The sequence below is a fragment of the Emys orbicularis genome, chromosome 7, assembly GCF_028017835.1.
Source record: "Emys orbicularis isolate rEmyOrb1 chromosome 7, rEmyOrb1.hap1, whole genome shotgun sequence".
Taxonomy (NCBI): Eukaryota; Metazoa; Chordata; order Testudines; family Emydidae; genus Emys; species Emys orbicularis.
The window spans coordinates 339,409-353,162 of record NC_088689.1 but is presented as its reverse complement, the minus strand read 5'-3'; the positions used below and the strand labels follow the sequence as shown (position 1 = coordinate 353,162).

At 48.2% G+C, this 13,754-nt stretch overlaps 1 protein-coding gene across 1 annotated transcript in view; it reads right to left on the bottom strand.

The window, feature by feature from the left end:
* Nucleotides 1–6,591: 6,591 nt before the first annotated feature.
* Nucleotides 6,592–13,754, bottom strand: part of CPN1 (carboxypeptidase N subunit 1) — a 32,327-nt gene continuing 25,164 nt past the window's right edge. Inside the window, exons 8-9 of the mRNA XM_065408403.1 lie at nucleotides 9,025–9,143; nucleotides 6,592–6,723 (exon numbers count right to left, since the gene is read on the bottom strand). Coding sequence (XP_065264475.1) covers nucleotides 6,592–6,723; nucleotides 9,025–9,143 — 251 coding nt within the window. The remainder of the gene's footprint in view (nucleotides 6,724–9,024; nucleotides 9,144–13,754) is intronic.

The window sequence follows — 13,754 nt, the reverse complement described above, 5'->3', positions numbered from 1 at the left end:
CCCCATGGGTGGTGGGGGCCCCCAGAGCGGCCCCTGCAACTGCCCAACCTCTGCATGCAGTGTGGGGACCTCTCAGCTGAGCGTCCCATTTTGTCAGGGATATTTTCAGTAAAAGTCACGGGTTTCTGTGAATTTTTCTTTATTGCCCGTGACCTGTCCGTGACTTACTAAAGATATCCATAACAAAATCTTAGCCTTACCTATAGCTAATTATACCAACGAGCAACTCACACTTCAGAAGCGTCTTCCAGCTTCTCTGCTCCTTGCTCATACTGTAATCGCCCTCCTCGCCCCTGAGTGAGGAAAGGGTGCAGTCACACAGGCAGACATCCTGCTTCTACTTCCATTCGTTATTATTCACCTCAATAGCTCTGGCTTCTCTGCTCTTCTCTTTGCCCTGTCCATTCCCAATTCACTCCTTACCTAACTTTGGTCCCAACCTCTCCAGTCTTCGAAGAAGCGTTGCAGGTTTAAAGAATACTTTTATATTTTTAGCCCTAAGAAATTCTCAGCTGCTTCCCTTTCTCCCTCACCAGGCAGATTTCACTCTCCCCTTTTTTCACTCACGTCTCTATGTTTGACATTTCCTAAACCCCATGTTGCCCATGAATGCCACTGTCCTGATGTCTTTCACATCCTCCAGGGCCATCTCAGTGATTCAGCCACTGCCCTGAGGCCATCTCTGCTGTAATCCCCAGCCAGGCAGCCTTCATTTCCTTTTACCTCACCTACTTGAAACTCCCTCCACTATGGCCCACCAAGTCCACAGAAAACAGCATGTGTCACATGTACAGAGCAGCAAATCCACAGTCTCAGCTGAAATAATTCTCCCTCTCTCTCATACAGCTCCCAATTTCTCATGCAGGGAGAGCTTCCAACCTAAAATATTGATCCTCCTTTCAGAAGGGTTGTGGGGTGAATTAGCTACAGCACTTGGAAGATGTGAAGTGCTACCAGGGCTATTACTATTATTTATTTATTAATTAATTACTAATTATTAAAAGACCCTGACCCAAATAGATCCAACACTATCAACTCTTTTAACTGGAACTGCCTCCCAAAATTAGTGGAAAACCTTATGCTGTATATGGGGTGACCAGATAGCAAGTGTGAAAAATCGGGACGGGGGTGGAGGGGCAATAGAGGCCTATATAAGACAAAGCCCTGAATATCAGGATGGTCCCTATAAAATTGGGACAGCTGGTCACCTTAGCTGTATACATTTAGCAATGTCATTTCTAGCACACACATCTTCCAACACATTTAGGCTATGTGAGAGCAGGTTTAAGTAAGCAATGGCTAAACTCAATGGAAACATGTTGTAACCATTTTTTACCACACATGGATAACTCAAAAAGAGCCAAATGGACCTCTGCCAAACTGTCCACACATAAAATATTCCTCACTGGGCTGAGAATAAACAGAAGGAATTCCAGTTGTGAGGCAGATTCCATCAGAAAGTTACACACTCATGGGAACAGTTTTACAATGAAAGGGCCTCTGTACCCAGGACTATAGTACTGCATGCATCTCTACCTAGAGTGGAGACAGGCCATAGGCAGGTGAAACCAGCAAGTCCTCTAGGTCCTGCAGCCCTGTTCCAAACGCAGAGCTGTGAAGGAATCCCTAGGCACTGGGTCTTGCTGAAATTGGAAAGCAAGACAGACACATACTTTTTTCTGTTACTCATCGCCCTCTTGTGCCACTGGAGAGTGTGTGCTCTCATTCTGCAGCTAATGGGGATTAGTAGCATGTCCAGCTAACAGTTTGAGGCCTGGTTATTATTCACTGAGTGGTGTCAGCTCTGGACAACCAGAGCAAGCCATAGGCCCTATCCCAATTAGCCTGCATTCTGAATTACACCAGACAGACAGACTAAATGTACCCCAGCCATGCTACATGCCACAGGGGCCACAGGAAGTCTGATAGGCCAAGAGCTGTGCACTCAGCTTAAACATTTTTCATACATGAATGTTTGTTTACAATCAATGGCTGACAGGTTCTTATGAAAAATATGGCTGAAAATAAGAAGGGACAAGAACATGGCTCTGGCAGCCAGACTTGGCTGGGGAAGGTGGTGTTAAATCACAGAGCGGTTGAATGGCTCAGCCTCCCATTTGCTGTCTCTCAGTCTCAAGGAGGAGAGCTTAGAGAATCTGAATCCAGCCTTGGCTACAAGTGGGAAACTAACCTGTATGCCTTCCCCACCCCAGTGTGGGCAGTCAGCGTGAAATCACTTTCACAAATGGACGTAGTTATGTGCTCCTAACCAGTGCCCCCCCGGCAACAGAGACAATATAAAAGTGCCCACCTCTTTCTAGGCCTGAGCCACGGTCCTTTCTCAGGAGGAGACATTGTAGGGAAGCAGCATCTGGAAGCTAATAGAGGTATGAGACGGAGTCGCTCGCTGCAACCCAGTAAGGCAGAGAGTCAGTGGTTTGTGTGTGAGAAGACCAGAGCCAAGGAGGGAACTGATGCTGAATAGGGCCCATGTGATGGGCTGTTGAGTGCCTCAGGAGTGATGGAGATGAGACCAAGAGACACCTGGGAAAGAGGAGGAGTTTGAAAGACAGTTTGGGGATGTCTCTGGATAGGCCTGAGGTAAGGAGAGAAATGGAAAGGATGAAGATGGGATGTGTGACCCTAGGCACCCCTGTATTCACACCCTACACCTTACTGGAAACATTTTTGTACAAAATACACCCTGTGAGGCAGGGGTAGGCAACCTATGGCACGCGTGCCGAAGGCAACACGCGAGCTGATTTTCAGTTGCACTCAGTTGCCCGGGTCCTGGCCACCGATCTGGGGGGCTCCGCATTTTAATTTAATTTTAAATGAAGCTTCTTAATCATTTTAAAACCCTTATTTACTTTACATACAACAATAGTTTAGTTATACACCTCTACCCCGATATAACGCTGTCCTCGGGAGCCAAAAAATCTTACTGTGTTATTGGTGAAACCACGTTATATCGAACTTGCTTTGATCCGCCAGAGCGTGCAGACCCGCCCCCCCGGAGTGCTGCTTTACCGCATTCTATCCGAATTCGTGTTATATCGGGTCGCGTTATATCGGGGTAGAGGTGTATATTATAGACTTACAGAAAGAGACCTTCTAAAAATGTTAAAATGTATTACTGGCACGCGAAACCTTAAATTAGAGTGAATAAATGAAGACTCGGCACACCACTGCTAAAAGGTTGCCGACCCCTGCTGTGAGGTATGGTATGAAAGCTAGTAAGATGCTGGTTATTAATATTGTAAAGTGCCTGTGTTAATGTTATATGGGAAGTTATCAATTCCCTCTGTATGAGGTTATTAGAACATGGTTTAAGACCAGACAGCCTAGCCTAGGTAAAGGTGGTAAGGAGGTCTGTCCTAGACAAAGGGTTTACTTCCAGTTACATTAGCAGTACACAAAGCCACCAAGCTAAACCGGCAGGGGTTATCCTGAGCCCATACTCAAAGACAGAGAAACATGCCTCCTGCACTCCAGAGAGACACAGGAGACTGTGTGCTCAGGAGGCCTTCCTGACTTGTGAGACAAAGACATCCCTGTGGGAATATAAGGAGCAGAGCGAGAATCCATCTTTACCCTTCACTTTAGGAGACAAAGAAAACAAGCGATTTTATCTCTGTGATGAGTCCTGGCCAGGCTGGCCAGCAAAAAGCAGGAAAAGGAGACTGGGCTGAGAGAAGCCATCTTGAACAGGATACAGACTAACACGGCTGCTACTCTGAAACTTGAACAGACTGTATCTTGCTAGATTAAGTTTTAGATGTATTTTTTCACTTTATTTGCTTGTAACCGTCTCTACTTTTATCTTTTTAACTGTATCACGTAAGCCGTGCTCTTTTATTAATAAACTCTCTAATTTTCCTATAACCCAATTCAGTGCTGGGTTTGAAGGGTATTTACCCAGTTAAATTAATAAGCTGTGATGTACTGACTCCAACAGAGCAGTGAACTTAGTATCTTCTGTGAATGCACCGTGGTAGGGGCTGTGCATTGCAGGGAAACATCTCTGAGGAGCTTGAGGGCTGGAGTGCACTGACTGTTACCTGCTGGGTGAGGTCTGGGCCGGGAGAACCTCCAGGAGTTTGCTGGTGAGGAAGACAGGCTGATGTGACAGGGAGCTGACACACAGTCTAATTGTCAGCAAAACTCACTGTTGCTGAGGCAGAGAGGTAACACAGTGATTCACAGCTTTGTGTATCCTCAGCAGCATGCTACAGAAGGCAAGTTCCTAGGGGATACCAGAACTGGATTTAGGTATGATCTCCTGTAGTAGGACCATAAAGCTGAGCTACAAAAGGAAGAGAAAGTTGTGTCTGTGCCTTTTTTTGCTAATTTAAAGAAGGCCAAAAATGTTTTACCTGTTTGTGTTTTACTCTAAAAACATCAAGTCTTATCTTTGCTGCTTTTGCGTCCCAACTGAACCCCCTTGGATTCTAGAGCAGTGTCTCAGTGCCCTAGGGTGTAACAGCCCTGCCTGCAGTACCAAGCAGCACCATGTTTTTGTGATTGGGCATTCGACAAGAATGATTTTTCACACCACAGCTATGTGTTGAGCACATTGTAAATCCAGGCCTCCCAGGCTGCCTGTCCATAGCGTCTGAGTGTACATCTACACTGCAAAAAACAAAACAACAACAAATCTGCAACACCAACTCTCAGAGCCTGGGTCAACTGACTCAGGCTGATGCTATAGGGCTAAAAATAGCTGTGTAAACATTCCTGCTTGGGCTGCAGCCTGGCCTCTGACACCCATCACTTTCGCTGAGTTCCAGAGCCCGCCCCAGTGTCTATATGGCTATTTTGGGCCCCACAAGCCCGAGTTGAGCCAGGCTCAGACTTGCTGCCATGGGTCTTTTTTTGCAGTGTAGATGTACTCATAGACTCAGAGTTTAGATGATCTAGTGGTTGCTTCTGGGATTAGTCTGCTCTTCTGTAGCTCACAGGTCACTAAATTTCACCCCTGTATTGACCCCAATAGCTTGTGTTTGGCTAACATATATCTTCCAGAAAGGCATCCAGGCTTGATTTGAAGACACCACTTCCTTTGCTTTATATATATTCTGGGGAAATCCCACAGTGGCTTTGCTGGGAGGTCATACACACAGGGTGGCATCGGCAGCTCATGGAACATCAGACTGGAAGGGGCATCTGGGTCATTGAGTCCAAGCCTTGCTATCAAGGACAACCACATCATATAATGCTATTCATGACTGGACCAAGCTCTGCCCTAAAATTCATTAAGTTGTTTGCCACCACTCCTCTTATTGGAAGGCTGTTCCTTGAACCTCGCTCATCTATTGGTTAAAAAACTTCTTTTACATTCCAGAATAAATTTACTCATGGCCAATTTATACCCATTGGGTTCTTGTGCCAATGTTGGCCTTTAACTGAAATAGTTCCTCACCCTACCTGGTGTTTGCCCCCCGGTGTATTTATCAAAAGCTATCCTTTCCCCTCTCAGCCTTCATTTTACGGAACTAGACTAAACAGGCCCAACCCTTTTAATCTCCTCTCACAAGATAGACTCTCCATTCCCTGGGTCATCCTAGCAGCCCTTCTCTGCATCTGTTCCAGTCTGAATTAATCTCTCTTAACAAGGGTGACCAGAATTGCCCAATATTCCAGATGAGATCTCCCCAGTGCTTTGTACAATGACATGAATACTTCCCTATTTCTACTGGAAACACCTCGCCCGATACATCCTAGGATCACACTAGCCTTTTTGACGGCCACATCACATTGGTGGATCAGTCATCCTCATGGGGCAGTGCACTCTGGGATGTCCTACTGCATAGAGCGCTGGGAAGGAGAGAACCAGCCAAGCCAGGAACACAGACACAGTTTGAGTGTCCCATCCATACAACAAAAGAACAATGACACAAGATCTGGTTCTTAGCTGCTGGGGTCACTAACCAGTGTTAGCCAGATGGTTCATGGGCACAAACCATGTTCGGAGTCGGTCATATCACTAACGGCTTTCAAACAGAACCACCAGCCTGACCTTCCCTCAGCTTCAGGGTCCCCACCTAACACCTGCCTCCTTGGGGTTCAGACTAATAGTCACACCCACAGCGCTAGAGCCAGGATTCATTCCCATAGCCTGCAAGTGCAATAGCCTTCATCCACTGGGGTCACAAACCCAGCGTCTGAACCTAGGTGCTGGAACTAGGGGTGCTGGGGGCGCTGCTGCACCTCCTGGCTGGAAGTAGTAATAATACATGGTTTCAGCACCCCTGCTTCCAAATAGAATAGGATCTAATCATTGCTGTTCGAACCTCTAGTATGGCCTGTTGAGACCAGTCCAATGGTAAAGGGCCCAGGTATGTGCCCGGACAACACACAGACCTAGAGATGTAGGAGACAGAGAGACTGAGTGGCGCAAGGGCTCTCAGACTCAGACTGCTGCAGCTCTTTCTGAATGAGTTCACTATTTGCGCAGGAGTTAAATATCTCTGCATTTAATAAACTAGGCAATTTGGGCTTGTTATGCTGCGTTAGGACGTTCACTTGCTGGAGTTCTCGATCTCAGCTGCTTCATAGGACTCCTCCAGTTCTTGGCTGATTGGGCCATCTTCATCTCTGTGTCTTCTTATGGGCTGCTCTCGGCACTACCTTCTTCTGAAGGGCTTTGCTGCTCAGGCTGGTGGCTGGGGCCTTTTTCTCCATGGGCCCCTTTATTGTGTCTTGTTTGAGCTGGAAATGGACCTGGCATGAAAAGGAAGAAAAACATGTCTCTGTCTGCTCATCCCTCGCTAGCTAAGGCCTGGAGAGAGGTCGGTTCTGGTTGCCAGGACAGAGTTCTAGCTTTCAAGGCTGAGACAAGCAAAGCTGATAAGGGGCATGTTGTGACATGACGGGAACAAAGTGCTCAAACCAGCTAGAACCTGATTTTCCACTGACAAACCTATGCTGGCAAACAGCGACATTGCTAATGTAGAACGCTCCCAGGGCACCAAAGGCCCATGCTTCTTTGAAAGGAGACCTGCAAAGGGGAAACGACTCATGTGTGCCTTTTTCTGCCTCTCTGTGATGGACGCACAAGGCCAGACAGATATATTTTGAAGGGTCTTTCTTTCCCCCTGCTTGTTTTTCACATTAGAAATTTAGGTCTCCTCTAGCCTAGTAGACTCTATGGCAACAGGTGACCTAGTGAAATAATGACACCACTAGAGTGGAGAAAGTGAAATGTGAACAGCTGAGAGAGGACAGGATTTCAGCTGAGCTCTTTAAAAGTCTGGGGTTTTGGGTGTGTGTGTGCAGGGTTTAAACACACATTTATCTTCCAAGAGTAATGAAGATTTTGGAGCAAGAAAGCCTTTTTGTTAAAGACTTAGCACATCACCCTTTCAGTCCAGGCGAAAGAGATTTTGAAATACGCATTGATGAGACCCAAGAACTCTTCCAGGGAAACCAGATGTGACCAGACCTACTATTCCTAGCACACAAAATAAGCAGGATTTTTTAATAACTTCCAGGCTTCTTCATCACAAAGGCACAAAAAAGGCACAAGCCCAATTTTTTAGAAGACAGTAGCTATAACTCCTTCCCCCAGGAGGCGGACGAGCTGAGTAGAGTGCTGGCCGATCGACAGGGAGATAGGAAGAATATATAATAGTGAATAGTATTAATGGTGGGGGGAAAGTAGTGATTTCACTGAGTGCTATGGGGACTAACACTTATAACCTGCGGTGCAGCAGAACAGCCTCATGACAGCTCCTATTACACCAGGAGATAAAACACCTGCTGAGACTGTGGAAATTCCACAAAAATCACCTACCCCCAAAGCCACTGGTGATTTCAGAGCATTTCTGCTTTTATAGTCACAGGTTCCCAGGCCAGAAGGGACCATGGTGATCGTCCAACCTGACCTCCTGAACAGCACAAGCCAGAGAATGGCCCCTGAATAATCCCTAGAGCAGAGCTTTGTAAAAAATTCAATCTTGATTTCAAAATTGTCAGTGATGGAGAATCCATCACGACTCTTGGTAAACTGCTCCAATGGCTAATTTATTCTCACTGCTAAAAATGTACGCCTTATTTCCCATCTAAATTTGTCTCACTTCAACTTCCAGCCATTGGATCATGTTATACCTTTCTCTTGCTCCATATATATATATATAGAGAGAGAGAGAGAGAGAGAGAGAGAGAGAGAGAGAGAGAGAGAGAGAGAGAGAGAGAGACTGTAATCAGGTCACCCCTTAGCCTTCTCTTTGTGAAGCTAAACAGATCGAGCTCTTTGAGTCTGTCACTATCAGGCAGGTTTTCTAATCCTTTAATCATTCTCATGGCTCCTCTCTGAACCCTCTCCAATTTATGAACATCCTGCTTGAATTGTGGGCACACTATTCCAGCAGCAGATCTCCACACTCCCTGGCCACACCACTGCCCAGAGCAGTGTGGCAAGTGGCTGTGAGCACATGTCCCTGCCTCACCCTGACAGAGTTCCTCTCAGAGAGGAGTGAGGCCCCAGCTGTGGGGCTGAAAATATCTTTGGTCACAAAGCAGAAAACGAACTATGCCAGGCCAGTGAAACCATGGGTCTCGCCTACCCCACGGGGCAGGACTGCCTCTGTCCGTCCCAAGCCAAGGCTCTGGTCATGCATCAGGGAGCAGACACCCCCCTCTAAACTTAACTCACCCTGACAAGAAGGGGAAGGCTGTGGGGAAAGGTACCTGGCAGGAGTCTGGCCCAGCCAGATCTCTCCACTGCTGCGAGCCAGAAAAATACGTGTGGGTAGAACAGCCCCCTCCCCCCCAATGCCCTTGGTCACTTGCGGTTTCTTTGCTCCCTGTTTCCATCTGCTGGCAGCAGGGAACCACAGCCCAGGCTGGATGGCCAGAGACACTATCTGCACTACACATCTCTCTCCCACCTCTGCCCATCACTGCACCATGTGACCCAGCCAGCAGAGTGTGTCGTCCCCCCACCGCCCCATCAGGGACACATCTCTCACTCAGTCGGAGATGTCCTGACACAGCCCTTGCTGATTATTCAGCACAACTCACCAGCGAAGGCCCGGCTGGGCCGACTGTTACTGTCACCGTCTGTGGTCGATGCCCATTTGCTGAGGCAGTGATGGTGTAAGTGCCAGGCAGCAGCAACCGGAAATAATCCCCCTGGTCACCTGGAATGAGAAAGAGCAGCAGCCAGAGTGCGCTCAGTCAGAGGCACAGAATCGAGCCAGAAACGTTCCACTTGGGCCAATCTCACTGACCAGACTTGCCCCTGTTGTACCTCACCTAGGGCTCTGTCCTGGCTAGTTTAAATGTGTCACATGACAGCACTCCCACCCCTCCCACACACTCTGCTCCCGTGCAGCCAGACAGACTTCTCATCACCCCAGAACGACCCCACAGTGTGCAGGGACTTACCAGTGAGAGTGGATTTGAAAAAAGCGCTGGGGTAAGTGCACTCACCTAGCCCAAATATAGGGGGCTTTGGTTTACCTTTGTAAGAGCTGAATAATACGGGCATGGCTTGAGAAAGACTCACTCCCTTTCCCCTCCACACCCCCACACAAATCCCTCTGCCGGTGCTGCTCAGTCCTGATTAGAGCTGGGTACAATTTTTGGATGAACTTTTGTTCGCCAAAAATGCCAATTGAGGTTCACCAAAACATTTCAGAAATGTATGTTGAATTTGCCAAATTGTTCTGGTCAAACAAACCCAGGACATTCAGCACTGACCTCTTCCACCTGAGCTATCAGAGTATATGGAAGGCAGTAGCTCTATCTGCTCCATTGCCTGCTTCCCTGATGGCCTGTGGGAACCCCCGGGAGAACAGGATAGGAGCTTTACTGACTCTGCCTGAATCTCAGGGAGCTCCTAGCCCTCCACCTGCACAGCCACCGGGGCAGCCCAGGAGAGGAGGAAAGGGGAGATGCTGAGAACAGACATCCTGTTATGGCTCTCTGATTCTCTGCTCCAGTCCTGGCACACACTCGAACAACCTGGGGGTTGCTCTAACTTGCACCAGCTGGCAATGGTCACAGCACATTCCAACCATTCCCCTTCTTCACTTTCTGCACCAGGGGTTGCAGGGAATTTGACGTGAGGCCAGCTATGCTGGGTCTGTGTTCACTGGAGACTCCCTCAATTGAAGGAATCCTCAGCAGAGCACTTGTGGGTGGATTCTACTCTCTTTGCTGCAGCTGGCCAGCGCCAAGGGAGTAGATCAGGCAGAGTATTGTCTGTGGCCCCTTGTTCTTTTTGAAATAATACATCTGGCGCCCAAGCTGAAAAATCAACCATGACAGGCCCTAGAGGTGACAGGACACACACTTTGCCACTGGCTTTATACAGCTATTTGCCAGACACAGGGTGTCAGGATGCTTGGGTTGTGTTCTGACTGTGAGAAGAGAGTGCTCTTGTGGTTCAGGCAGGGGATACATGCGGCACAGCATTTGGCATGTTGGAAGAGTAATATGGTGCAACACAAAATTTCCAATACATTCTTGGAACATACTGGAGACCACAGGTGCCGGCTTCCTCCAGGCCCTGGGGGTGCTCAACCCCTGACTCTGCCCCAAGCCCCACTGAACCCCTTCCCCCAAACCCCCAGCCCACCCCGCCTCTTCCTGCCCTCGCTCCATCCCAGACCCCACTCCCACCCTGTTTCGCCCTCTCCCCCGAGCGTGCCCCATTGCCGCTCCTCGCCCGCCCCCCAGCACCTCCTGCACGCCACAGAACAGTTGATCTGCGGCGGGCGGGAGGTTCTGGGCGGGAGGGGGAAGAATTAATCATCGGGGCCACCGGCGGACAGGAAGCGCTGGGGGGAAGGGGAGAGCTGGCTACTGGTGGGTGCTGAGCACCCACTAATTATTTTCCATGCATGCTTCAGGGCTGGAGCACCCATGGAGTCAGCGCCTATCTGGAACAAAATGTTGTCCCCAGCTACACTACAAAATTAGGTCGATTTTATAGAAGTCGATTTTTTAGAATCCGATTTTATACAGTCTATTGCGTATGTCCACACTAAGCGCATTAAGTCGGTGGAGTGCGTCCTCACTACCGCGGCTAGCATCGACTTACAGAGCGGTGCATTGTGGGTAGCTATCCCACAGTTCCCGCAGTCTCCGCTGCCCATTGGAATTCTGGGTTAAGCTCCCAATGCCTGATGGGGCAAAAACTTTGTCGCGGGTGGTTTTGGGTACATGTCGTCAGGCCCCCCTCCCTCCCTCCTTCCGTGAAAGCAACGGCAGACAATCGTTTCGCGCCTTTTTTCTGGGGTCCCGTCCGCCGGACCCGCTCAGCCCACTGCCTGCCTGGATGATCAGAACCCCAGGCTGGCAGTGGGCTGAGCGGGTCGGCAGACGGAGCCCCAGACCGGCAGCGGGCTGAGCGGCTCAGCCCGCTGCCGGTCTGGGGTTCCATCCGCCGGCTCCTGTCAGCCGGGGTCCCACTCAGCCCCACTCCGCTGGCAGACCTCGGTGAGGTCGATCAGGGGTACCTGGACAGACATGGCTATCCTCCTCTTAGAGCACTGAATGGGAGTGACTCCAGGTCATTCTCTTCTTTAAGTTCTGTCTCATGGAGATTCAGTCCTGCCTGGAATATCATGTGAGCTGGAGGCTTCTGCCTCAGGCTGCTCTCCCAGCCGGCATTACCGCGTGATTGCACCTACCCCAGCCTCCCCCTTGCTCCCATGGCTCATGAAGCCTGGACAGTAGTAAGGAGCAGTTCAACTTGTGGAATGACAAATCCAGAACGAAGGATTGCACTCTATGGGCCACGTTAAGATTATCTCAGAGTCCTAGATAGCATTTAGTCCCTATAAAAGGCTTCATGAAAATTTTCCCCCGCCCCTAACAAAAATGTTGATTTATCAGAGCAGCTGAAAGGGTAAGGAACCCGGTACTATGACTTAGAGAGAGTTTCCATATTATTTAACTCATAATTGATATAATTCAAAGTAAAATTTCACAGCATGGTCTGTTCTAAGACTAAAAATGCAGGAGGGGAGTCAGAAAAAGGAACAGTGACCTGTTTCCGCCCGGTTTCGAACTGGGGACGTTTCACGTGTTAGGTGAACGTGATCACCACTACACTACAGGGCTTTCGCATGTTAGGTGAACATGATAACCACTACACTATGGGGCTTCTCTTTTTTTGCCACAGACTTTGCCGAATACACAGGAATGTTTTCTCAGAATGTTACAGAAGCTACCTAATGGAATGTCTATATCTATGGCCTTCCTGCTCACAAAGTGGTCATGCCCCCGCCCAAGGCTGACACAGCGTGGAGTGCATGTGACACAGCGACCTGGCTCGGGCAGGATCGCTAGTGAGACATGATACTTTTGCCGTTAAGCAAACAGCAATTCTTTCCTGGTCTCTGCCACTGAATGCCTCCATGCATTACGCTGTGCCCTATCAGTGCGGGAGGACTGCATGAGCTCGGAAAACATATCATCGCGAGTGCGTTTTTTTCGCCTTCTAATCTGTGATAACCTCAGGGACAGAGATGATGGGGGAGCATAGAAACATTCTGGGAGGACTGCATGGTCACCGGTGCTGCTGAGTGCTGCTGAGTTCACCACGCTGGCCAAACAGGAAATGAAATTCAAAAGTTCCCGGGGCTTTTCCTGTGTACCTGGCTAGTGCATCTGAGTTCAAAGTGCTGTCCAGAGCGGTCACAATGGAGCACTCTGGGATAGCTCCTGGAGGCCAATACCGTCGAATTGTGTCCACACTACCCCAAATTCGACCCGGCGATGTCGATTTCAGCGCTAATCCCCTTGTCGGGAAGGAGTACAGAAATCGATTTCAAGAGCCCTTTAAGTCGACAAAAATGGCTTTGTCGTGTGGACGGGTGCAGGGTTAAATCAATCTAACGCTGCTAAATTTGACCTAAACTCGTAGTGTAGACCAGGGCAAAGTGACGGAAGTAACCAGGGGGACACCTATTTTAGGCCTGATTCAGGCCAACACAGAGGAATTGGTAGCAAATCTGAAGGTAGAAGACAATTTGGGTGAAAGTGATCATGAAATGACAGATTTTATTATTCTAAAGAAAGGAAGGAATGAGAGCAGCAGAATTAGGACAGTGGACTTCAAAAAAACAGCCTTTAACAAACTCAGAGAACTGGTAGCTAAGGTCTCATGGGAAGAAAATCTAATAGAAAAAAGGAGTTCAGGAGAGCTGGCGGTTTCTCAAGGAGACAATATTACAGGCACATTTGAAAACTATCCTGATGCAAAGGAAAGAGAGGAAGAATAGTAAGAAGCCAATATGGCTCCACCAGGAGCTCTTTAAAGACCTGAAAATCAAAAAGGAATCCTACAAAAAGTGGAAACATGGACAAATTGCTAAGGACGAGTAGAAAAGAATTGCACAAGCACTTGAGACAAAATCAGAAAGGTTAAGGCACACAATGAAATACACCTAGAAGGGACATAAAAGGCAATATGAAGATGTTCCTTAAATACATTAGGAGCAAGAGAAAGACGAAGGAAAGTGTAAGTCCACTACTTAATGGGGAAGAAGAGCTAATAATTGATGTCATCAAGGAGGCTGAGGTGTTTAATGCCTATTTTGCTTCAGTCTTTAGTAAAAGGGTTAATGGTGACCAGATACTCAACACACTTAATATTAACAACAAGGGGAAAGGAAAGCAAGCCAAAGTGAGGAACGATCAGGTTAAAGAATATTTAGATAATTTAGACATCTTCAAGTCAGCAGATCTTGATGAAATTCATCCTAGGATACTTAAGGAACTAGCAGATGAAATCTTGG